This window comes from Pantherophis guttatus, chromosome 2 (assembly GCF_059756535.1).
Source record: "Pantherophis guttatus breed Tessera chromosome 2, ASM5975653v1, whole genome shotgun sequence".
In the NCBI taxonomy this organism is placed as follows: Eukaryota; Metazoa; Chordata; class Lepidosauria; order Squamata; family Colubridae; genus Pantherophis; species Pantherophis guttatus.
This window is the reverse complement of record NC_142064.1, coordinates 221,831,898-221,856,807: the sequence shown is the minus strand read 5'-3', so window position 1 is coordinate 221,856,807 and position 24,910 is coordinate 221,831,898. Positions and strand designations below refer to the sequence as shown.

At 36.8% G+C, this 24,910-nt stretch overlaps 1 protein-coding gene and 1 long non-coding RNA gene across 5 annotated transcripts in view; one reads left to right on the top strand and one right to left on the bottom strand.

Moving 5' to 3' along the window:
* FLNB (filamin B) overlaps window positions 1–24,910 on the bottom strand; it is an 82,255-nt gene that overhangs the window by 9,537 nt on the left and 47,808 nt on the right. The window contains exons 19-39 of one of the 4 annotated variants that reach the window (XM_034436389.3): window positions 23,808–23,925; window positions 23,270–23,532; window positions 22,028–22,625; window positions 21,306–21,479; window positions 20,133–20,295; window positions 18,727–18,887; window positions 16,272–16,439; window positions 14,472–14,552; window positions 13,553–13,676; window positions 12,517–12,673; window positions 10,580–10,769; window positions 9,166–9,413; window positions 7,596–7,673; window positions 6,981–7,080; window positions 6,175–6,315; window positions 4,672–4,800; window positions 3,815–3,988; window positions 3,306–3,464; window positions 2,692–2,895; window positions 2,040–2,192; window positions 1,512–1,634 (exon numbers count right to left, since the gene is read on the bottom strand). In XM_034436389.3, the coding sequence (XP_034292280.3) occupies window positions 1,512–1,634; window positions 2,040–2,192; window positions 2,692–2,895; window positions 3,306–3,464; window positions 3,815–3,988; window positions 4,672–4,800; window positions 6,175–6,315; window positions 6,981–7,080; window positions 7,596–7,673; window positions 9,166–9,413; window positions 10,580–10,769; window positions 12,517–12,673; window positions 13,553–13,676; window positions 14,472–14,552; window positions 16,272–16,439; window positions 18,727–18,887; window positions 20,133–20,295; window positions 21,306–21,479; window positions 22,028–22,625; window positions 23,270–23,532; window positions 23,808–23,925 (3,706 nt within the window). The remainder of the gene's footprint in view (window positions 1–1,511; window positions 1,635–2,039; window positions 2,193–2,691; window positions 2,896–3,305; window positions 3,465–3,814; window positions 3,989–4,671; window positions 4,801–6,174; window positions 6,316–6,980; window positions 7,081–7,595; window positions 7,674–9,165; window positions 9,414–10,579; window positions 10,770–12,516; window positions 12,674–13,552; window positions 13,677–14,471; window positions 14,553–16,271; window positions 16,440–18,726; window positions 18,888–20,132; window positions 20,296–21,305; window positions 21,480–22,027; window positions 22,626–23,269; window positions 23,533–23,807; window positions 23,926–24,910) is intronic. The other 3 variants (XM_034436398.3, XM_034436403.3, XM_034436412.3) reach the window with 3 other exon arrangements.
* LOC148115531 (uncharacterized) lies at window positions 17,989–20,389 on the top strand. Its single transcript, XR_015732669.1, has 2 exons — window positions 17,989–18,905; window positions 19,962–20,389. It is a non-coding gene; the product is annotated as an uncharacterized LOC148115531 (long non-coding RNA).

Sequence of the window (24,910 nt, the reverse complement as noted above, 5' to 3'; positions counted from 1 at the left end):
AATACATGTAATTGGAGTGATTCCCTTCTCCCATAACTACAGTCAGCGAAAGATACTTGTAAGGATGAAAGAAGTAAGTAGATATAGGTAGTCCTTGACGTACGACCACAAGAGCCTTGGTAGTACAGTGGTCTAAGGCACCCTGTTATTAAGACCAGCTGCCTGCAATTACTGCAGGGTTCGAATCTCGCCAAGGCTCAAGGTTGACTCAGCCTTCCATCCTTTCTAAGGTAGGTAAATTGAGGACCCAGTTGTGGGGGCAATAAGCTGACTTTGTATAAATATACAAAAGAATGAAGGCTATTGCTTAGCGCATTGTAAGCTGCCCTGCGTCTCCAGAGAAGGGCGGCATATAAATCAAATTAAAAAAAAAAAAATTGGGATCGGAATCTCAGTTGTTGAGCAAAGCAGTCATTAAATGAGACATCACAAGATTGCCCTCATGACTACTTCACTCAAAGACGACAATTCCGGCACTCCAGCAATCTGGCAGATTGTTAAGTGGATGGAGTATAAGGTAAGGAGTGTAGAGTGCCTTGGGTGGGTGGGGAAGGAGACACTGGGAGGTTGTATTCAAGAGCTAAAAATCTTTCCTGCTGATATCCAAGTATGATTTTCAGCCCATGAGTAAAGAGGCTCTTGTGCACAGCCTATGTGGGCCTCCTCTACCTGCCTGAGGCATCCGGTGCTCCTTTCTTTACTGTGAAGTCCCACTGCTTGGATTTTGGCTCTCTGCTATCTCTGAGGGCTGGCTGAAAGAGGTGTGGATGTATGGAAAGGAATTCCTTCAGTGGGGTGCAGGAACAGAGCTCAGAATCTTCAGAAGAGGCCAGCCCCAAGAAACAAGAGCCCTCTCAGCATGTAGCAGCAGCCTACAATCTTCCTTACTTGCTTCCCCACTGACTTTGCAAAGAAGATTGCAAATGGCAATCACATGATCACAGGGGCATCTAACAACCAGTTGTAAGAGAATAGGTTGCCAAGCACCCAGACTTCAATCACATGACCATGGAGGTGTGATGGCCAGAAGAGCTTTATAGGATATAAAGCACTGCTTCCTATCTGTCATAATTTTGGACTATCATTAAATGTACAATTGTAAGTCGAGGACTACCTGTACCAAAATAGCCTAGGTACAAGGCATGAAATCTGAAAAGCCAAACACTTAATGCTTTTGCTCAAAAACAAATGAGGAATTGCAAAACAGAAGATTAATTATGAATGGAGCATAGTCAGTGTTTATGATTTCGGACTTGAATCTGGGCAGAGCCAGGTTCAAGTCCAATCTCAACCAAGGGAATTCATGGAGTATCTCTAGGTCAGCAACAATTTCTATCGTGAGTTCTTTTGATTGTTGGGAGAACTCAAGTTATTTCTGTTCAAGCAAACCCAGTAGAACAGAATCAGTTAATTAACATTTAAGGATGCTAAAAGCTCACTTCATTTAAATTTCACTCTGCCATTTTTTTAGGCGCTATTTATTTAAATGTTTATTAAATGAAAAAGCTTACCTGGAATTTTTAAGTTAAGATCACACAAACTTCCAACAGTGGCCACAGAAGGAGCTCGCCGGGTACGTGTGATGCTTTCCTTGACCCTGCCCTCACCACTTATTTTCACAGTAAAAGGGCTGCCTTTAATTAGAATATACGAGATCATGTTGAGTTCTACTTATCAACAGTGCAGATACCAAAATTTAGGTAGGTAAAGAGTTTTCAGAAAGATACTAGCTACAAGACTGGCTTGTACAATGTATAATTACATCATAACAATTAAACATGAAGCAGCAAATGTTTGATAATGACTACAAAGAGAGACATCCTTTTATTACACTAAATAATTCAAGATTGAAAAATGCTATCTTAAATAACCTAGAGGATTATAAAGTGAACAAAATCCACATTCCAGATAATCAGGCTGTTACTTCCAGTGTTTTCAGTAGTCTTGTACTCTACTCATACTCTTAGGTATATAAAAAGGTAATGCTGTGGGTTACCAAAAAATAACCTTAACTTAACTAACTTCCCCTTCATTATTACCTGGGATATGCTCATCAGCAAATTTAGTTGACACTATGTAAACACCAGGCACAGTTGGAAAGTATGACACTCTGCAGGTTCCATCATCAAGATCTTCTGTCTGGATATCCACTTTGCTAGGTCCTTCAACTGCCAGTGATATTCCACCATATCCTAGAAAAGAAGATGTAGAATGAGTACCAATAACAATGATCAGTTGTGAAGTATTTCCTAGAAGTTATATCTTTTAAAAATCAAGATATTACAAGTTTCTTCTGTCAGGGCATGCTCATGGGCAGAGCTCACCAAATATTTGATTCATGATACAGCGTAACACTATGAATGATGTATAATAATAATAATATACTAAGTTATCAAAACTGTACACCATTGAACCCTTTTCTGTTTTGTATGCAGTCTCAGGAAACCAAGCATTCTATATTTTTGATTTTGACAATTTATAATTCAAATTAAGAACTAAACCATAGTTTTAATTTTGTCCAGTGACAGAAAATGGACAATGTTATTGCTTACTGCAGAGTTGAACAAAATTGCTTCAAACAATGACAAACCAACTGAATTGTCAATTGTTTCTTACATGTATAGGAATAGGCAATTTCCTAGGTTAAGCCATAAGAAGTCCATGCAAATGAAGAGGCTTTGTATTACTGACCTGCATCCCTGGTATCGACAATGAAGTCACACATTTCAAAAGTGCGACCTTCAACCAAACCACGACCAGAAACTCTTGCTCTACTTGCATCACCGATCTCAGACTGAACTACCATAATGGACACTGGACTGTTGGGCACATGACTTCCATTCTTCATTATGCTGACCAAATGTTCTCCCACCTCTCGAGGAATGAATGAGATACCTGCCAGATAAAGCATGGCGAAAACATTTCAATTCTGTACCTCACAAAACAAAGAGAGCAATACCTTGTCCACGTTTCCCTCCCCATCTCTAGCAGGAGTCTGATATTACAGGCAGCATTAGTACTGGGGTGGGTTCTACTTACCTTTACTACTGGTTCGCAGCAGGAGCGCGCATGCGCAGAAGCTTCTGCGCCTGCACAGATCACCCATGATGTCGTGGTGGGTGGGTGGAGCCTCCCACCGGTTTTACTACCGGTTCTATAAAACCGGACAGAACCAGGAGCAACCCACCACTGATTAGTACTCACAAATTTGAGATTCAAATTTAAGCTATTTATCAGTTTTTAACTGTGGTCTTGACAAAAACATTCATAAACAATTGCACAGCCCTAGAAGATCAGAGACTTACCGATGTGGTTATTTGGCAGTCTTTTCAGAAGACAAGGTTCGTCTCTGCCAGACGGGGCTTTAATACTGGCTGACAAGAGGCTAAGATCAGTCTCATTAATGTCTAGCAAGAAGTCAGCAGCAGAGCCAAGTTTCACTTGGGATCGCCTCCTAGTGTCATCTTGGGAAAGAAGAATCTCATTAGGACCAGCAGATGACATAAACAAGACTATTCTAGTTCAGTGGTTCCTAGATGGAGTATTATGGTTGAAGAAATAGAAACTATAACTTGGACATCATTAAACAACAGTCCAACTGAGAACTTGGATATGCCCCTTATTAATTTCTAATGCTTTATAGTAAATCCTTGGCTAAAATCTTGACATTTCCACATTTTATTGGTATATCAAGCCTTGTTGAAATTTATGAAAATGTTACATAATTTAAGTGTTAAAGTGTTCAAATTAAACCATATAGTTATAAATCTAGCACACTGTATGAATCAGAAACCTGGTCCTTATATTCTCATACCTGTGATTCTGGCAATGAATGGGCTCCCTGGGATATGTTTGTCATTGTACTTCACTAATATGCTGTAGTTTCCTGGAAGTGTTGGCAGGTAAGTGACTGTGCAAGTGCCATCCTTGTTATCAATGCAGCTGATCTCAGCTTTTGAAGGACCTTCAATTGCCAAATCCAAGCCACCTGTCACATTGGGTGAAAAGCATTACTAGTATTGTCCTATGTATATTTCCAATACTTAGGCTGAAATTATGAAGAGTAACTTGCAGTTTCAGGTGTGTGGGGCCTTCTTGGAAGATTTTCTGATCAAGTAATATGGTTTTCGTTTTAAACATCTCCATAATCAAATCACCATCATATTTAATTATGGGAATTAATTTTTGCCAAGCTGACTGAAGTGGAAAGATGAACTTGATGTTCTACAAACATCCGATGCTAACTTTGAAAGATAGCAATGCATAATTTATCCTAGATTATTGCTGTTATCTCATCAATGTGGTGTTTTAATAACAGATTCCAAACTTAATCACAAAGCTTACTCAATGGCTATAAGAAACTCTCAAGCTAACCTTTAAATGTGATAAGTATATTTAGATAAATTTAAAATATTGTAATATCTGCAAAGTAGCAAAAACTGCTTTTAGAAATATTATGCTTAAGCAAATAAGACTATCATAATGTACCCTGGTACTTGCTGGATAAAATACTGACATGAAGAATTATGCCCGTGTTCATTGTTAAAATACCTTTATAACTCTTAAGTCAGCAGTTCAAGCTCAATGAATGCTTACTTGGAAATTAAAGAACACACTCAAATGGAATTTGCTTCATCTTTGGTTTACTGAGGCTAAAAAGCTAATGCTTACCTTCGCCAGCATCTTCTGTGACTATGGTGAAGGTTGCTGGCTTGTTTGTTACACCATAGACAAGGCCCGGTCCATAAGCAGTCACATTTCCACTATTTGGATAGTTCACATAGAACTGTAAGGGGCTCTCTGCAGAGGATAAAAGTCTATCATCAGTACACATAGTCTCTCAGATTTTAATGTTTTTACTTATTTTGCCTCTTCAAAAGGGATTATGAATGTTCTTCACTCAACAAGGGCTCAGGGCCAGAAACTCACACACACACACACACACACACATACACACTGTCTCAGCCCAATCCACCTCACAGGGTTGTTGTTGTGGGGAAAATAGAAAGAGGAAGGAATATTAGGTATGTTTAAAGCCTTGAGTTATTTATAAAAATAATAAAGTTGGGATAAAAATAAACAAAAATAATATATAACATCACTTGTTTGCCTTAACTGGTCAATGATAGACCTACATGTATTTCTATGACCCTCTTGTCCAGTTGCTTTCTATCAACAAACAAACTACAGATCCCGATTTTATTACTTACAGGTCACATCTGTTACTATATGCAAGTAAAAGCCAAACCATTAAAATAGTCAAAGCCCAATGAAGGCTCTTTTTGTGGTTGGGCTTTAATGGTGCTTCTATTCTTAGCTTTACTCACAGGCTTTAAGGCTAACATAGCTAAGCATTCTAAATTAATCAACTCCATCTTAACTGGATGTGCCCAGAATATCCCTTTTAATTTTGTCCCTGCCTACACTTTGGATATTAACTTGTAATGCATAAGCCAACATACAATCACTATCTGTCCATATCCCATGAAAATATCAGGATGACAAACATAAAATACTCTTCTCACCACACATTAGAAAGTGGTAAATAACTAAAATGATAGAAACCATCAAATACATCCTAAAGTAACTGAAGCACTACAATTCAGAACATATTGTATGAAGATACATTGTTATATATCCCAACCTAATTTTTTCTCCTGTGTACAATACTAAGGGAGCAGAGCAGAGCCAAGGATTTTCATACAATGTGTATTTTTAAATGATTTATGCAAGCCAGCAATATGTTACAAACAGTCAAATCTATGGTGATTCATAATAATTTACTTGAAAATCAAATTCAGCTATTTATAGTCTGTAAGAGAGCAAACTATAATTTAAGGAAAGAAGGCCTAATATTTTACACAAGTTTTTCGTACAGCTCTTAATCTTTATCCCCTCCAAAATTATATGTTTCAATTGACCATAGGGGAATAGCAACAAATTTCATTTCACAAAGCCAAAGCTTTTTTAAATCTGGCACACACTCAGTAAGAATTCTTGATACTTTAACCCAATGTTTCTCATTTTATGATGCATCATGCAAATCAAGACTGCAGCCATTTACAAGGCTGAAGTCATCATCATCTAGAGTATTATGCATAATTACAGTTCTCATTCACCCACAGTTCTTTTGCAATGCAATATGAATGTTAATTAGAATTAATTGGTAGTTACCTGGAATATGATTACCCATGTATTTGATATGCATTTCATGTAACCCAACCTCAACAGGAGCATATCTAACGGTAACTGTGCCATCCTTATTATCCACAATTTCTGGTGTTGCAGTCTTTCCTGAAGGCATGTAGACTTCCCCTAAAAACAATAAGATTACATTTTTACAAAAACAAAGCCATCCAAGCATTTTCATACTCAAGCTACACAATATCAGGGGGGTATTTTGTAAATTATCTAAGGAAGAAGACAATTGGACTATTCCTGGCTCTCATTTCTATCTTGATGCTATCAGATTGGAGATTATTTTCATATCATTAGTAGAGTATAACTAGTAATAACTTAAAATCATCCTTTTCAACTGTTTATGAGTAAAAAATATTATTATAGCATCTATTATAGTTGCCTCACAATTTGAAAAATTGAATTTGTATGATTTGCCAAAACCTGATAGACTTCAATTTAGAATTGGTGTTCTGGACTATAATTCCCCAACCTGGAGTCTTCCAAGAATTATACCATCCAGGAATTCTGGATAGCTGCATTTTATCACGAGGACAGATAATTGTCCTGGATTAATGAAAGCAACTAAGTATGAATGGTCCACTGTGCAAAACTAAGAACAGCTATTTTAATAGGATGCACTGTCCCTCACTCCCTTTTGGATTATATAATAAACTAATCAGACTGCAAATTTTATGAAGTTAGTTCTATACTTCAGATACATAAAGACTCTCTCACAAAGAATTTTGAATGATGATAACAAGCTGAGTGATCTAGGATTTTGAATGCAATAAACTATTTACCAGTAATTTCTCCTTTTCTTACTGCAAAAGGAATGACCACATCAAAGGGCTTAAAGCCTACACCATTCACGCTGTCAGGTACACATGCTTCCTCTGTGACCTAAAGAAGAAAAAAAAAGTAATTTTATCTGTACAGTTAAGATATTGGGTTAACTTTTTTAGACTGCTGCTTCCAGAATGAAGACACCACTGAATCGCAAAGATGTTTAGAACATATAAATGGCACAATGAAGTTGCAAGACATTGCACAAACAAGGAGAGCTCCATCTGAAAGAACAACAATTTGTCACGGCCTAGAAGAAAGTTAATTTGTTTAAGAAGACACCAGAATATAAAGGCCATCTGCTTTCATATGGCTAGAAGGAAACTGATGTGCAATTTTATAAGGACAGAGTACCTTAGGAGCCTTGAAATGATTGTGATGTTAAAAGTTGCTCAAAAAGTCATTAGCACAGCAATGAATAGAAATCTCTGAATCAAACTTGGCTTCCTCCAAAGTAGCACTTGGACCACCACTAAGATATGACACAAAAGCAAGCTTAAGCAACCCCAAGAGAAAGGCAGGCTGTCATTTCTTGAATGGAACATGAAAAAAAAAATTGTAAAATTGTGTACCCAGGGGCGGAATCCAGGGGGAGAGGCTGCATTTAGTGGCTCCTGAGACAATACTGCAACTTCATCTGCATCTGTGGCCTGGTTAGTGGCAAAAAGTACAGTTTACAAAAATGAACCCCTATTTCTTTGCACAGAGCATATAAATATCAAATACATAGTGGGAAAGAAGCATATTACAGAACAGGAATGTTATCGCCTAGTCCAAAACTAGCCACAAGATTTGCATAGTAGTTCTCAGCATCTCAAATTTCTTTATGCTTTCTCCAATTTTGTCCACTTTCCTAATAGCAGTTGATATTCTCTTTTAACAAACCTATTAATTTAGGGAGCAGATAGGTAATGGAATTCTAAAACACTAAAGGGAGTAAGAGGTAGAAACAGCCACCTTAAATGGCAATATTTTATCCTATGGTCACTAATTTTAAAAAGCCAATTCAGGAAAATCACACAGATAAGTAGGAACCAAGTGGAAGATCTCTTTCCATCGCTTTAAGATATGGAATGAAGACAAGTCAGAAAGGAATCCTTAGATAGCATTCGTGATAAGAAATTTCTTCAAAACCTCTTTGATGTAAATTCATAATTTGCTTCCCAATTTCCACAGTTCAGAGCTCTATAATGTAAAATCTAACCCTTTGCGTTCAATTGTACTCAATATTAAGAATGAGTGATAGCCCCAAACCAAATTGGTTTTTAAAAAGAGACAATATGGCTTTTCAGTTGGTAAATAGATATGTGAAAATGCAAACTGGTGGTAGCAGTGATGGCCTTTAGAAGAAGATTTTTGGGAAAAGATGAGTGCCTTTCTGTATCTTCTCCTCAAAATGCCCCCCTCCCTTAAGTATTCATTGAACGGAATTTTAGAACTTTCTATAACAGCATTAAAAATGCAAATGCTAATGACTATATATAAAATGCTATAATTTCAAAAATTATATATAATTTTTTATGATTAATTTTTGAAATACATTAGATGAAGATTAAAAGGTATCCCCTGAACTGTTGTGGGGGACTATTGTATAACCAACTTGACTTTGTCCTTAGTCACCAAATTTTACATAAACTATCATCTGCACACAGCTAAACCTCACTGGACAATAAGTTGAATGGAACTCTTACAAACAGTACAATCTTTGATTGGCTGAAATGAGAAAGCGTGCACAATAAAGAAATAAAGGGCATTATATCTTTGCATTGTATCTTTTTCAAATGCAGTGACATTTGAAAAATTATGACAGTATAATTTTTGGCCACAAAAAAACCTTATGTTTCATGCGAATCTATGGTACACTTTCATTGCTGGATACTGTGTATTGAATTACATAAAGCAACTATTATAGAAATATATTATTTAGAGTTAAACCAACAGATGCCATGAATTACAGGTATAAAATATGCAAATATAGAATAGGCAATATTTGCAGTTAAGGTTGGGGAACTTCTACACAGCTATAAAACTAATTTGGACTATAAGCGAATAGCATATATGTCAAACTGCCTGCTAACTGAAATTGTTCCTCAATCTGCATCTCTATTTATGTTCACTAAGAAAATATGCTGGTTTTCCTACCATGACAGTGAAGGGACTATTAGGAATATCCACTCCACCAAAGCGGACATAAATCACATAGGTTCCTGGTTTAGCAGCTGTATAATAGATGTCATATGTTCCATCTTCATTTTCAATGACCTCTGCTTCAGTTTCTATACCATCTGGCGTCAGGATTGTACATGTGACTTTACCCTTGCCTGCAGATTTAGCATCTACTACAAAACCCACTTCTTCAGCAGTCTTCACTGTTGCTGCAATGCCAGGGCCTAAAAGACAGTTGATAAGAGGATTATAGCAGTTTTCACATAATGTTGTGGAGTGACCATGTAATTTTCACTTGGATAAGTGCATCACTAAAAACATATCCAATTCAACCAAAATCCTAATTTTGATACCATAAAGCCTTTAAAAACAAGCAACTTTGTTTACTGCTTTGTAGAATGCGATACTTAAAAAAAATTTAATCTGCATTTATTTTTTTTTTCATTTCCTTACTTAGCATTCGTAGTTAGCATTGTGTTAGAGTGGTCATACATTGCAGGATAACTGGCACGATTTTCTCATGGCCTATAGAATTTATCACCTTCCATAAGAACTTCAAAGGAAAGAGTACCTTTCACAGTACAAATCTTATAGTAATTTCTCTTCTCCTTGAACTTATTGGCCATATTAGCAATTTGAAACAGTCAAGAGATTTGCACTGTCATGTCTTCTATTGCAAATGGGTCATTACTAATTGATTAAAGTAAGCTGGCATACCAGATTCAAGCATTCAGTGCTTGAATCTGAATAAGCTTATTAAGAGTACAAGGTCAATTTCTAAATAAATCTAAGGGGAGACAAGAAGCCAGTAACATTTGTTCAACTTACTGAAACTGCTATTAAGAATTATGGCAAAATTGGTGTGGTGTGGCTTGGTGGGCATGGCATGGCTTAGTGGGCGTAGCAGGGGAAGATACTGTAAAATCACCATTCCCACCCCACTCCAGGGGAAGAATACTGCAAAATTCCCATTTCCTCCTGTTCAGCTGGGACTTGGGAGGCAGAGAATAGATGGGGGTGGGGCCAGTCAGAATTTTTACTATCAGTTCTCCGAATTACTCAAAATTTCCACTACCGGTTCTCCAGAACTGGTCAGAACCTGCTGAAACTCACCTCTGTTATATACCACTTCACAGGGCCTTACAGTTCTCTCTAAGTGGTTTACAGAGTCAGCATTTTGCCCCCAACAATCTGGGTCCTCATTTTACCAACCATCCATTGGAAGGATGGAAGGATGAGTCAACCTTGAGCCATGAGATTCAAATGGCTGAACTGCTGGCAGCTGACAGTCAGCAGAAGTAGCCTATAGTACTGTATTCTAATCATTGTGCCACCACGGCTCATTACACTACCACTTTACCCTAATTGTAAAATCGAAGTAAGGACTTACCTGTTGCTAGACATTTGCTTGCATCTCCTGCTGGGGAAACACGAATTCGATACGGAGAAAGAGGTATATCATCCTCACCATATTTAATGCCAACAGAATAACGACCAGTCTTATCAGGGATATATGTTACTGCATATGTGCCATCTTGGTTGTCATGAATATCTGCCCTCTTTGGTTTGCCTTCTTGATCCTGAATGCCCGAAATGAAGCCACCATTAAAATAACCAAGCCTCATCACAAACAAGAGACAAGAATATGGTATATGAATGGAGGAAGAATTCGGACTTGCTTGAGTGCTTAGGTTGACTACATTCTTAATATACTTGTTTTGTTTAAAATGGTTGCTTCAGAACGAAAAGAACTATATTGGCACCATGCCACAGAAATATAGGATGTTAGTGCCTATTAATATTGCATCTCATGGCTGGAAAACCCTTCAGATAATATTCTTTAGCTGGTACACTTCATAAATCTATATTTCACCAGAAGCAGCAACGGGAAGTAAATTAATTCAGTTATTCTATATGCAATCACAACTTCACAACTTCCTTAAGATGTTACCAAACAGTATTCTTAAACAAGGTCATTACCAAATACTGGTAGTTCTTGACTTTCAACCACAACTGGGATCAGAATTTCCATTGCTAAGCAAGGTGATTTTTAAGTGAGTCATGCCCAATTTTATAACTTTTTTTGTCGTGACTTTTAAGTAAACCATAGCATTTATTAAATGAATCATGTGGTTGTTAAGCCTCTGCCATTGATTTTGCTCATCAGAACCAGGCTGAGGAGGTTGCAAATGGTGATCACGTGACTCTAGGTTACTGCAACTATCATAAATATGTGATAGTTGCCAAGCACCCAAATTTTAACTGTGTGAGTCAGGGGTGAAATTCACTTACTTTCCCTACCGGTTTGCAAATGTGTGCACGCCGCATGCACACTTTGCTCGCACGTACCATCATCCATGCATGCACAAAGCCTTCTGCACATGTGCAGAGGCTGAAAATCATCGCAAAAAAGGGACGTCATGACGACCGCGCAGGTGGGCAGAGCTTCACGCAGTCGGCCCTACCGTATCACGCAATCCAGTAGGAACTGGCTGAATTTTACCCCTGATGTGACAAATGGGGATACTGGAATGGTTGTAGGAGGATCAATCATAGGTCACTTTTTTCAATACCACTGTAACTTCAAATGGTCACTAAACAAATGGTTATAAATCGAAGACTATCTGTACTGAATTCTAGTATCATTGGAAATCTTTTACATGGAGCACTGTGCAGTTTTCACCCATGATAGTTGAAGTAGTCAGAAGTCCTTGAGATTCCCCTCTAATTCTAAAAAAAAAATATTCATTTTTTTCATAATATAGATGATCACACTGTATACTTCTTCATGAATCTTCTGCTTCTATTTTTCATTGTGAGGCATACAACTTTAATCATTCTAAGGGCTAGCCAACATCTCTCTAAAGCCATTAAGTTTTTCTGAAAATCTAACAAAGTGTCCCTGAAAGAAAGTGTCATGGTGAGGTCCAAAACATGTATGAGCGTTCTACAGAGCCTTGTCTATGTTCATTCATGGTGAAAGTTGTAGACTGGCCTAATTTTAATGAATTTGGAAAGGCCAGGAATAGTTCAAATAAAAAATGTTATGATTTGTTATGATCAGATCAGCTTCCATTAGGATCAACAGGCTTTCCAAGGACACAATGGTCACATTACATTTTTATAATCAGTAAGTGAAATACACCAGTGTAAGACAAGCAAAAAGTAATTATTTTGTGGGAAGCTGATATACTTAAAATACCACAATGTATAAGACAACAATATTCAAGTTCCCTGCCATACACAGATAACTTACATACTTCAAGACTGAGGTAGCTGAGGGATGGAGGGGGAGGGGAGACAATAGAAGAGGTAGCAGTATCTTACTGTTATGTGCACTGAGAGAAGTCCTTGTCCTGCATCTTTAGTGTCTACAGCAAATTCCGTAGGTATGCTTGCTGGAATCCCATGGGAGAGAAGGCCAGGCCCATTAGCTGTCACTTTACTGGCATCATATGTTGGAAGCACCTTTAATTTGAATGGGCTATTGAGAGAAAGAATTTGTTTATTCATTCATGCATGCATGCATGCAAATGAGAAAAATTCATTCAACTCTAGTTAAAGATGCCCACTTATTATCCAAAATAAAAATACTAACTTCCTAACAACGAGTCACTTTTAATGTTTCAGAGTTCAGAGAAGAGCAACTAAGATGATCAAAGGCTTGGAGATTAAAACATATGAAGAACAGTTTCAGGATTTGGGTTTGGCTAGTCTAGAGAAAAAAAGAACTAGGGGTGACATGATAGCAGTATCCCAATATTTGAGGGGCTGCCACAAAGAAGAGGGGTTCATATTCTTCTCCGAAGCACCAGAGGGAAGGACAAGGAACAATGGATGGAGAGAAGCAACCTGGAATCAAGAAAAACTTCCTTACAGTGAGAACAATCAACCGGTGGAACCGCTTGCCTTCAGAAATTGTGGGTGTTTCATCACTGGAGGTTTTTAAGAAGAGACTTGACAGCCACTTGTCTGAAATGCTTGAACACGGGGCTGGACTAGAAGACCTCCAAGGTCCCTTCCAGCTCTAGTCTATTCTCCTTATACTAAAAATTCCGTAAAATAGAACGGATCACTTACTTTGGATTAGTTTGGTCTAAGTTAGCTTTTTTCAGTATATGAAACATTTAAAAAGTTGCAGAAAGTTTACTGGTTCTCTGGCCCAAACAAATACCTTCACTTTGCCACTGCTTTCCACTCTTTTGTGACCATAAGGAAAACCTGAACCTTTGCAACAGAAGCCATTTCTTCAAAACTCCTATTAAGCACCAAAGCTAAATAATACACCAAAGATGTAAACTGCTCAGCTAAATGCACTTTTTAAATCCTATTGGATAATTTATTTATTTTTACCCAATTTTACCTTCTAGGAATTTCTTCATCTGCATATTTAACAGCAATGGCATAGGGGCCTTCTTGTGTTGGAGTGTATTCTACTGTGTAAATTCCATCACCATTATCAGTTATATGCACAGGTTCTGCCGATCCTAAGAAGGAAAGAGGCCACATTTTGATACGTTCAGCTGCCTTCCCAAGGCTTCAGAGCTGATTGGTAAAGAAATGTTATTGATTCATAAAAAACAGATTGAAGCTTTTCAAGGAATCAGCACAGACATCTATTTAGGACATGTTCAACTACATGAATTTATTTCTATCATTGTGACTTCACCAATTAGAGAAAAGATTATTCATTAGCAGCTCAAGTGATTCATAATTGAAAGCTAAGAATCTTCTATCAAGGACAGATTGAAATAATGTGTTTTTCCAAATGCAGAGATCTAGCTAGGTCAGTAATGGGAATACTTAAATCTAAGCTTCCCATCTCAAACAGAAAAAGTAGATGTTGATCCTAATCAGTAGAAATATTACAAAACCAACACAATACTGTAGTTTGATTATAGGACTATTAATAATTTTATACATACTCACAGTATACCATTGATAAGTTTAGAAAATAATAAATTTTCATAGCCAATAAGCGTTCTATGACCTGCTAGCTAAAGATATGAAAAAAGGTTAAAGTCTTTCCCAGAAACCATGGATTTCCACAAAGCATGGATTTATGTAGAAAATCATTTCATAGGATTAATAGCAAATACAATTTTGATTATCATAGTTAATTCAGCATGAAAGATTTTGGTAAAAAGGCATTTCAATATTTATAGAATAGCGGTAGGCTAGAGAAAAGTCTATTTCTTATAAACCTCTCTTCTGTTTATTAAAGCTACAGTTAGAATTTAGAAGATTTATTTAAAGTATAAATAATTCATGAGAGTTCAAACCTGTTTCAGGTAGTTCACCTCTAAAGAACTCTGAAAGTGTTTTCAAAGGACTGCGCCATGACTGGGAATCCGGCTCATCAGCTAGAATTAAAAAACTATTTAACTCAAATCATCCCCTCCCCAAAAAATTAGGAGTTCTGTCAACTGTCAAATTTGTTTAGATGAAAACTATTTAGAGCTGGTCATAAAACCATTCACACTGATTGGCATCACTATAACTACTTTCTTCCATTCATCACCAAGTTACTTTCATTGTCAAAGAAATACGTGCTTTTAAAAAAGAAGCTAAATTAGTTCTGTTAAGGGTGAAGATATTCTCAATCCAAGTTGAAGTCTGGTGGCAGGATCTATGAAGTGTTCATGAGAGCATTATTAAAGTGGTCTGACACCATTATCTTTTGGGAAGCTTTTTTGACTTCTCAGTCTAATCCCTAGTTCTGGTATTTCCTGGTGGCCTCCCATCCATGTGCAAACCAGGGCTGACTTTGCTTAGTAATTAAGCTCAAATAAGGTTGCTGAACTGATGCCAGCAATGTTAATACAGGTCAGCTTTAAATGGTTCTTCAACTGTCTATAGGTAGATTCCAGATTTAACTTCACAGAAAACAGGAAAATAGGAAAAGAAAGGAGTATTAATTATGTTTGCCACCTTGAGTTATTTAAAAAATAATAATAAAAGCAGGATAAAATTCTATGATATATTAAAATATTGGATATTGGTATTTAATGCTCCCTCTTTCACTAGGCAGCACTGCTTACTTAATCTGCAAAGTTACACAATCTTCTGCCCTCCATATGTTTTGACTTACAACCCATGTCTGCTGCCATTCAGGCTTGACTGTTCAGACTTTAGCTAATATGCTGTATTAAATTATTTTTTTACTTATATCCCATTTTTTAAAAAATTGCACTGAATAAATCTGCACTTATTCATGCAACAATGCTTATCATCTAGTATTAAGCAATTAAATTTGCTTTCTATTGCCCCATATTCTCATGAATTACTGACTCTCCTTTCCTAATTCTTACTTTGATGTATGTATTTATGCATGTGGGTGTGTCTACTCCAGTCTGACTCAAGAGACAATCATTATCACTCTTCAGTAACTACAAATAAATTTGAATCTTCTTAGCATCTTTGCATGATTTAAATATTACTGAAGAGAAGCCTAGAGATTTTTTCCTAGTTCAACTGGCAAAAATATATTCTATATTTATTTGTTGCCTAGAAAACACAGTATTTTTTATTCTTATAATTTAGGTACTTTTAAAGCGCTACATTCTTGGGCATATATGCAGAATTTGGGAAATTCATCCTAATCCTCTGTAACGCTTTTGATATACATTTATTGAGAACACATATTGATTTGTTACAGCAGCCTTTCCCAATCTGATAACCTCCAGATGAATGGGAACTCCTTGAATTTCCAGATAGCTATCTGGAATATACCATGTTAGATGTAAGAGATTCTTCAGATGTGCTCTGAACTCATCAATCAGGTAAAACACTCCTAATTACTATCTGGGATTTTGTAATTACTTTAAGGTTTCCAAAGTTTGTGTGTGTGTCTGGATTATCTTAATTACAGCAGTCTCTATCTGATAACTTTTTGCAGCTCTACAAATAATCAGTCAGCACAAAGCAGTAAAATATATTACCTACCACCGTTTGGGGACCATTTTTTTAAAATAAATTCTTTATAAATTTCAGTACTGAAATGGAGGTCATGCACTTGTGTATATAGTATCCATACATTCTCATTTAAAAGAAATGTTAAGTTATAGAGAGAAACATCCTACCTCTGATTGGTGCAACTGTAACTTCAAGTGGGGCTACTCCAGCTTTGCTGGTATCCACAGTAAAGACTTGAGGAAGTCTGGCACGCACAGCTGTCCCCAAACCTGGTCCTGCAATTTTCACCTTGCTGGGATCAATTACATCTTTTACAGGAACTTTAAATGGACTGCCTACCAATAAAACAAAATCAAGTTTTGGACAACAATAAACAGGCTTAAGCAATATGATGCAAAAGGGTTGCATTATAACCTCTGAAGGCAAACCAGCAGCTACCTTCACTCAATTCACACTGCTTTCTAAGTCATAAGGATGCTTATACTAGTAATTCAGAGTTGTCTGCATTTAAGATTGTTTTGAAGTTCCTATTCAATTTTATATAAAGCAGGAAAAGCTCAACCAAAATCAGGTTAATGGCCCTTAACCCCCAAAAGAAAAACCTATCAGAAAATGTATTAATTGACTTCAATCATCAAGAAAACTATCAATTTGACTGGAATTCAAAACTACATACAAGCATTAGGAATAACTTCACTCGCTAGGTTGATGATGGGAGGGTGAGGGTAAAAACCAGGGATTTCCACAAAAAGTTGGGCCAATGTGTAGATTATGAAGTGAAAACGAAAAACCTAAAGATAAATGAAGGCAGGCTGAAGGAAAATAAAGACACAGGAAACTAAGGTAAAATGCAAGGGGCTGGGAAAAAACCCTCGGGATCAGTAAATTATTATTTACGCAACTATGAGATGTTGAGATGGGAAAGCTATTACAGCAACTCAGTCCTGAGGTGTGATGCAGACCGTAGAACGAAATGTAAACAAAACTTTGTATTGCATCTTAAAATATTCACTATTATAAGGAACCAGGCAGATGGACAACAACTGTCAAGACCAGTGACGGCAAATCTATGACACATGTATCAAAAGCGGCATGACACGAGATTTTGAATGATGCCCCAGCATCCACCAAGACCAAACAACAACTATGCTTGACAGCACACCCTGTTCTTGCGCAGGTTTCGGAGGCTGAAGAGGCTACACAAGAATCGGTTGTGGTCTCCAGAAGTCCCACGAGAGTCCCACGCTCTCGTGCGGTCACAAGAGTCTCTGAAATTCATGTGATAACAGGGCACGCTTTTGCACAGTTTTCAGAGGCTGCAGAGAGCCCAGAAAGAGCATTCTCTGAAGCCCCTTCAAGAGCGAAGGCCCCATGTGAACCAGAACAGCCTCGGGTAGGGCCTGTCAACAGAAAAAGAACATCACCTGAAAAAGGTAAGCAGCATGCAGCAGATTGTGGGCCAGGAAGCAACTGAAAAAGCTCACGTGCCTCGCTAGGGCTGAAGTCCAGGCCCAGGCCTTGACTACAGGCCCAAACTCAGTGCTGCCATCAAGTGCTGCTGTTTAGGGTGGCCTAGAGATTGGGGGGGGCAGGGGGATAGGGACCAGTTTCTCTTTTATTTAGGCTGCCTGTGTGTAACATGCTAGCAGTGTCAAGTTAGGCACTTTTTTGACATGCCGAGCCCAAATGACTCACCATCACTGATTTAGACTAAAAATAAAGAAGAACTGCCATCAATGGAATGATTTACAATTTGGGTCCATCATATTCTAACACCGGCAGTTATTAGAGACTTAACATTGTTTTTTTTTTTTTTTTTTTTTTTTAATTTGATTTATATGCCGCCCTTCTCCGAAGACTCAGGGCGGCTTACAATGTGCTCAGTTTTGAGCTTTTACCTTTCTTTCAAATCATTACTCGTGTTTAGGGATGTTTTATCCAATTTGTGGGTTTGGTGCTATTTTTAATTTATTTATTTAGCTAGCCTAAAATACTACTAAAATTGATAACTGAATAATACTGATATATCCTACTTATAGCAGTGCAGGAGAGTTACACCAGATAGTAACTTTTTTTCACCTTCTAATTAAAGATTAGTAGCAAGTAGAGGTAGTAATGAGTGAGATGGAGGGGATACAAGAAAATAGTATTTTACATATTTCTTCAAATTAACCCAGTCATTTCTTCAACCTGAGTACACTAGCTGAATTTTTCCTGTTTTATCTTGTTACTATATTTGATGTTAGGTTTTAGCTCCTTGAGACACCATTTCATCTGAGAAACAAAATAGTACATTATCCCATTAAGTTGCAAGGTCATTTTAAGATATTATAAAATTAGAGGTTGGTAAAATTTGGGGAAGTATTATATTCCCTGACAGAATCACCAGCTGACCAAAATCAAATTAAAATTTATTCTCCATTACTGGAAGGGTGATTTAACCATTTGCCTAGAATTCCAGAAGATCAGTATTTTCTGCCTGGATATAATGTTCTATTTAATAAATTTCAGTATGTTCAACATTTTCCCAAGTTTCATTATCAGTGTTTAAATGTCCTTTGATAAGAAGAACAATTGATAGCCTTTTCATTTTCCATTCTTACAATACGGGAATAGTCTTACCAGGAACATGTTCACCCCCGTAAGTTATGTTGACATCATAATCTCCTGGTACATATGGGACATATTCTGCACTACAGCTGCCATCTTTGTTATCTTTACAGCTAATTTTGGATTCTGAAGGACCTTCAACAGTTATTCCAAGGCCACCAATTCCAGCTCCTCTGCAAAAATAAAGGAAAGTTAGTATGCTTAATTATCATCACTTTATTTTAAGGACTACTTTGTTATGTTCCTTGTATTGGAGCTTTGCTGTCAGTTGTGCCATGCTACTATAGTTTCTAAACTGTTATTTAGGAAGGATAATAAAGACTCTGTAGAACAGAAAGATCTCAGTTGATTAAAGGTTTTTCGCCCATACTCAGACTCTGATTAAGGTTGGAGAATGTTGAAGTCTTAGGTGATGACATATGTTGGTAGGTATACATCAGATAATGATTTCAAGGGGTGGGGCTGGGAGTTCTTAAGAACTATATTGCATCTTTTATTATCCGTCATTTGACTTTCAGCAATGCTCCAAAGAGCTCTGAACTGTCTTGTGATATTTGTACACAGTCCGGGGCATGTCCCTACTAAGCAGCAAATACCAAGAAGAAACTGGCAAATGTTCACAATGTTATTTCATGCCTCTCTTTCCTAAAGTACTTTTAGATGGTTATGTGAAAGTTTGCACAGAGACAGATCAGCCAGAATGGCTTTATTCTGCATGATTAATTTAGAATATACTACCCCCTTTTCAACCTGTCACTCTTCAGTTTCCATCAGTTCCAGACAGCAAGGCTATTGATATTTAGTTCAGAATAGAATAAGAGTTGGAAAGGACCTTGAAGGTCTTCTAGTCCAAACCCCTGCTTAGGCAGAAAACCCTATACAATTTCAAAAAAATGGTTATCCAATCTTTCTTAAAAACTTCCAGTGTTGGAGCATTTACAATTTCTGGAGGCAAGTTGTTCCACTGATTAATTGTTCTAACTGTCAGGAAATTTCTTAGTTCTAAGTTACTTCTCTCCTTGATTAGTTTCCACCCATTGCTTCTTGTCCTGCCCTCAGGTGCTTTGGAGAATAGCTTGACTCCCTCTTCTTTGTGGCAGCCACTGAGATATTGGAACACTGTTATCATGTCACCCCTAGTCCTTCTTTTCATCAAACTAGACATACCCAGTTCCAGCAACAGTACTTTATATAGTTTAGCCTACAGTCCCCTAATCATCTTTTGCTGTTCTCTGCTCTCTTTCTAGAGTCTCAACATCTTTTTTACATCGTGGCGAGCAAAACTGGATGCCGTATTCCAAGTGTGTCCTTACCAAGACATTATAAAGTGCTATTAACACTTCATGTGATCTTGATTCTATCCCTCTGATTATGCATCCTAGAACTGTGTTAAAATCTTATATATTTATAAAACGTACCGAGTAACAACAGTAAATGGGTTTGGTTTATTTGTAAAGGCTTCTTGTAACCCAGTTCCCTGGGCCACAACACGTGAAGGATGACATCCTTCTGTGACATCCACTTGGAATGGACTGTTTGGAACAGGAACATCATCATAAGTTACTTCAACTGCATGAGGACCTGTAAGTAGAAAGTGTACCTTTATACACAGACTCTGAGAAGATTAATGTAGCAATCTATCATATATTTATTAAATAAACATGTATTTGATTCATACCCATATTTCTACTTTCTTATTTAATATCTTAATTTTTGTAACAATCTTTAATGTTAAAAAGATAAACTTTAAAAATATAAAAAGTAAAAACAAAGAAAAAAAAGAAAATCTATCTTCTATTTTATATTTATCAAGTCACTAATTTACCAATGATTAATTACGATAATATGAACAGTATAAGATGATACTGTAAGAATTTCTGTCACAACAAGACACATTGCTTGCACTCTGTGATTGATAGAAAATATTGCTTTTTCCAAATCAGATAGATCACACATTTTCCAGAGCTATTTTTTGACATGTAGAAAATAACACTTTTCTAATGCTCCAATATAATTCTTTTTACAACTCTCCATTCCCAAACAAAATTATCAGATAAACAATCAAGTTTCAAAACTCTTATAATTCAACATTACACTATCATTAACAATTAAGACTTGCCTAAGAATTGTACATGTCTCCCTGACTTTTCTCAATCAACCTCTTATTACTGCAGTCTTTAAGCAATAAGGCAATACATCAACAAGACACTTCTCATCTTTCTTAATTTATGAAGCCAGTCCAATCCTGGCCAATTTAATCAGACAGGATGAGGAACAAGCTATATCTCTACACATCCTATCAAGACACACAAGCCAAAAAGAATCCAAAATCATGGGACCAGAGGTTGCTGAGATTCCATCTCTATGACTTCAGTGCTGAGATCAATTTAAAATTAATCCAATCACACAAAATGATGCAATAGTTTTCTCCTGATAGAAAAGCGCCACTAGTATGTGTGCAATGGAGAAAGAGAAGAAAGCATATTTTCTTCCATTCACTGCAGCTAATTAAAAATTTCAACAGGTCTTCAGATGGCCACACAATCTATTTCCCACTGCTTTCCTCCAGAATAATAGCATGTAGTACTCACCTCTTTCAAATGGAGTAAACTCTACTGCATATGTGCCATCAGCATTGTCTTTGATAAGACAATCTGTTGAAGCTCCAGAGGGATTTGCAATTTGGGCTTTGATGTGGTCTCCACCAGTTTTGGTCAAAGGGCTAGCATCGACAGTAAAATCTGTTGTTGCCTCACGGAAAACATCTGAAAAGTAATTATTGTGTCATTTGACTGAAATCATACTATAGGCCCACATATATTTATGGATGTTTTTGTACAGACATTGGTTTAAATGCTCAAGGACAGAAAGAAAGCTGAAGAGTACTAAACTGTATAAAGCAATCATAATCTGTCTAGCCTAGTCACTTTCATCTTGCTTTCCTAACTCTATTATTTACTAGTACAGTAGAGCCTCTGGTTATGACCATAATTCATTCCATAACTTTGGCCGCAAACCAATTTGGTCGTGACCTGAACTTAATTTTGGAAATTTGGCGCTTACAAAAAAAATGGTGCAAAAGAGGAAATCGCCCGTGGGAAAAAAAATTGTGAATTTTTTGGTCAGAACCCGATTTGGTCATGGTCAGAAGGATTCGTGACCAGAGGTTCTACTGTAGTTTCATTATAAAAATGAGGAAATTAATTTTGTATTGTAAAAAGTACAAAGATTATGTTCTGTGACAGGCACATCTATAATAGTTAGGATTTATTTGTAGCATTCCTATTAATCTAAAAAAATTATACAAACCTACCTTTCCCTTCAATTCCTGGTCCAAACACTTGAACTTTGCTTGTGTCTATGGCAGGGTCAACTTTGACACGTGCAGGAAAATTTGGCACTAATTCTCCACCATATTTCATCTTGAGTGTATGCATACCAGCATTAGAGGGTACATATGTAACTGTATAAGTTCCATCTTCATTATCTTTAACCCCAACATCAGCTTTAGAACCAGAATCAGATACAACTTCCATGTCCAGTTTTCCAGGTCCAGCTTTTGAACAATCCACATTAAGCAATCCAGCTTCACCCACTTTGCCGTGTTGAAGTCCAGGGCCCGTGGCAATTACTTTTGAAATATCAAACGGCATTTCAATGTCAGCTTTGAAAGGGGAACCAGGAATATGGACTTCCTCAAAAAGAATGTTCACCAGGTATTCACCCGGTTTTGTTGGTAAGTAGGAGACTGAACATGTTCCATCTCCATTATCTGAGCACTCTATTTTGGCTTCACATGGTCCTTCAACTGTCAAGCCTAGACCACCAGTTCCAGCTCCTTTAGTGTCTATTGTGAATTCTGCAGGTTTTCCAACAAGTCCTTCCTGGAGGCCTGGCCCATAAGCTCTCACCTAGAAACATTAGCAAGAGATGCTGAATACCTACTAAATTGTTTATCATTTCTAGAATTTTAAATCTAGTTCTGAAGGCTCTATTGTTGTTTAGAAGCACACTGCAATACCAAACTCAAATGCCACATTTATTTTTAAAAGACAGTGACACTTTTCCATACTATCTAACCTAATCAGAATACTGCTATTCTTTATCATTCTGATAAGCTCACAATTAGTTTTCAAACCAATCCATACACCGACATAGACATAGACATTTTCATTTTCTCATTTATTTAGCAGGCCTTCAAATCAAGAAAGTTATAAGACTTGAAGGCTTAGATCATAATAACATATGCCCAGATGAGATAAATATGCAATCATTGCAGATCTAACTGTTGTACCAGTTTCTAAGTTGTTACAGTTACGCTAGAAAAATTTCAAAAGAAACCTCAAGCTAATTTTGACCAACTGGGATGTTTTTGGCAAGAAATTCATCAGCTATGTAAACATGACCAAGTTTGTGCTTTGCGCACAGAACTTCATTAGTAACAAAATATGAGTTGTCCAGCAGAGATTAGATCATTGCTGTACATTATAGCTAAAGAGCACACTTGGAAATGGTATCAATGAATTGTCTACACATTAATTCTAAGGATTCTTACCTTAGAAGGATCTGGTGGTAAGGTGGCTTCTATAGTAAAAGGGCTTCCCAGAACCGGATTCCCATCATAATTGACATCAATGGCATGAAATCCTTCTTCTTTTGGAATATATTTTACCCTGCAATACTGTTTTCCAGTGACAGGTTCTACTAAGCATGGTACACTTTTCTGGGTTGGGGCAAATATGGCCACATCAAGTTTACCTTGTCCACCAGCTCCTTTCGTGTCAATGATAAATTCTTGGTCTTTCCCTATTTCGACTCCTTAGAAAATAAAGAAAAGATTGAAAATGGGCCTCTTTCCACCAGATACATGGAAAATCCATCAATGGTATGAGGAATAGACATATATGCATAAAGGAAGTAATGCTACATCAAAGCATTTTTATTTTTTTATTTTTTTAACAAGTTTATATGGCTGCCCAATTCACACACACAAGATCTACAGCATCTTATCCTTCATTTTAGAACAGTGAGTTCTGCAGTTAAGTTTTTCATTTGTATTCTAGTAGAAAGTGTACACTAGCTGAGTTACTTACTGTTTTCTAAGCCACTGATTTTAACTTTGCTCAAGTCAAGTGGCGCAGCAACATCTACCTTGAAAGGACTTCCAGGAATAGGATCACCACCATAATTCACCTGAATATCCATGTTACCCTGGAGAGGTCAGATATATTTTTTAAGTCATTTCATACCAGCAAACATTGTAACAAATTAACATCTGAAGATGAACTTTTCCAGAAATCATGCCGGTAGATGCTCACTTCCAGATTTCTAGAGAAGAATCTTTCATAGTATATACAAACACATATTTAAGAATAATAAATCTCAAATACTGAGAAATACAATGATATTAAAAACTTTTAAAACTGTAAAAGATGCTGTTTGGAATTGTTACCATTTGTACAATAAAACCAATTTTGCATTCAGCTATTTGTGTAAGACTCCAATTTCTAAGATATGACAGACTATAATATGGAGTCCTTGGTGCTCTTTGAGCTTGGTTGTTTGCTTGCAGACGTTTCGTTACAAAACTAGGTAATATCTTCAGTGATATTATCTATTTAAGATGATACGATTATTATATCTGCATATCTGAACAGGTCAAGTTTGTTGTTTCTGCCCTGCATATAATTTGGTTACCATCTCCTTTTTTGGGTTCATATTCACCCTGTCACTTTATGTACTGTTCTGAAGTTTCAATAGCATCTATAACTACCCTCAAAGACAGAAGAACATTTGCACTGTTGTTTCTGTTTAGCAGATCAATTAAGTGCTTAGAAGGAAGAAGTGATGACTGCCTAGAAACTGCCATTTAGTGGCTTAAAATGAGCAAGATTAATACATCCAGAACCTCCCTCTTCTCTATTTTGTGGAATATTAATACATTCATTAATATGCCACTAAATTAGTAGAAGCTGATATAGAATAGATATGTTGACATTTTTTACTTGGGCAAGGGCCAGAACAGCATAATAAGAGAACTCCTTGTAACCAAGTTGTGTATCATAAGACAGTTCTGGTAATTAATTCCTTGGGAATTAAAATTATATTTTCACAGGGTTAGACATAGCTTAATGTTTAATAAGTAGCATTTCTCATTGCAATATTTACAAATCTGACAGAGCAAGGACTATTTTGC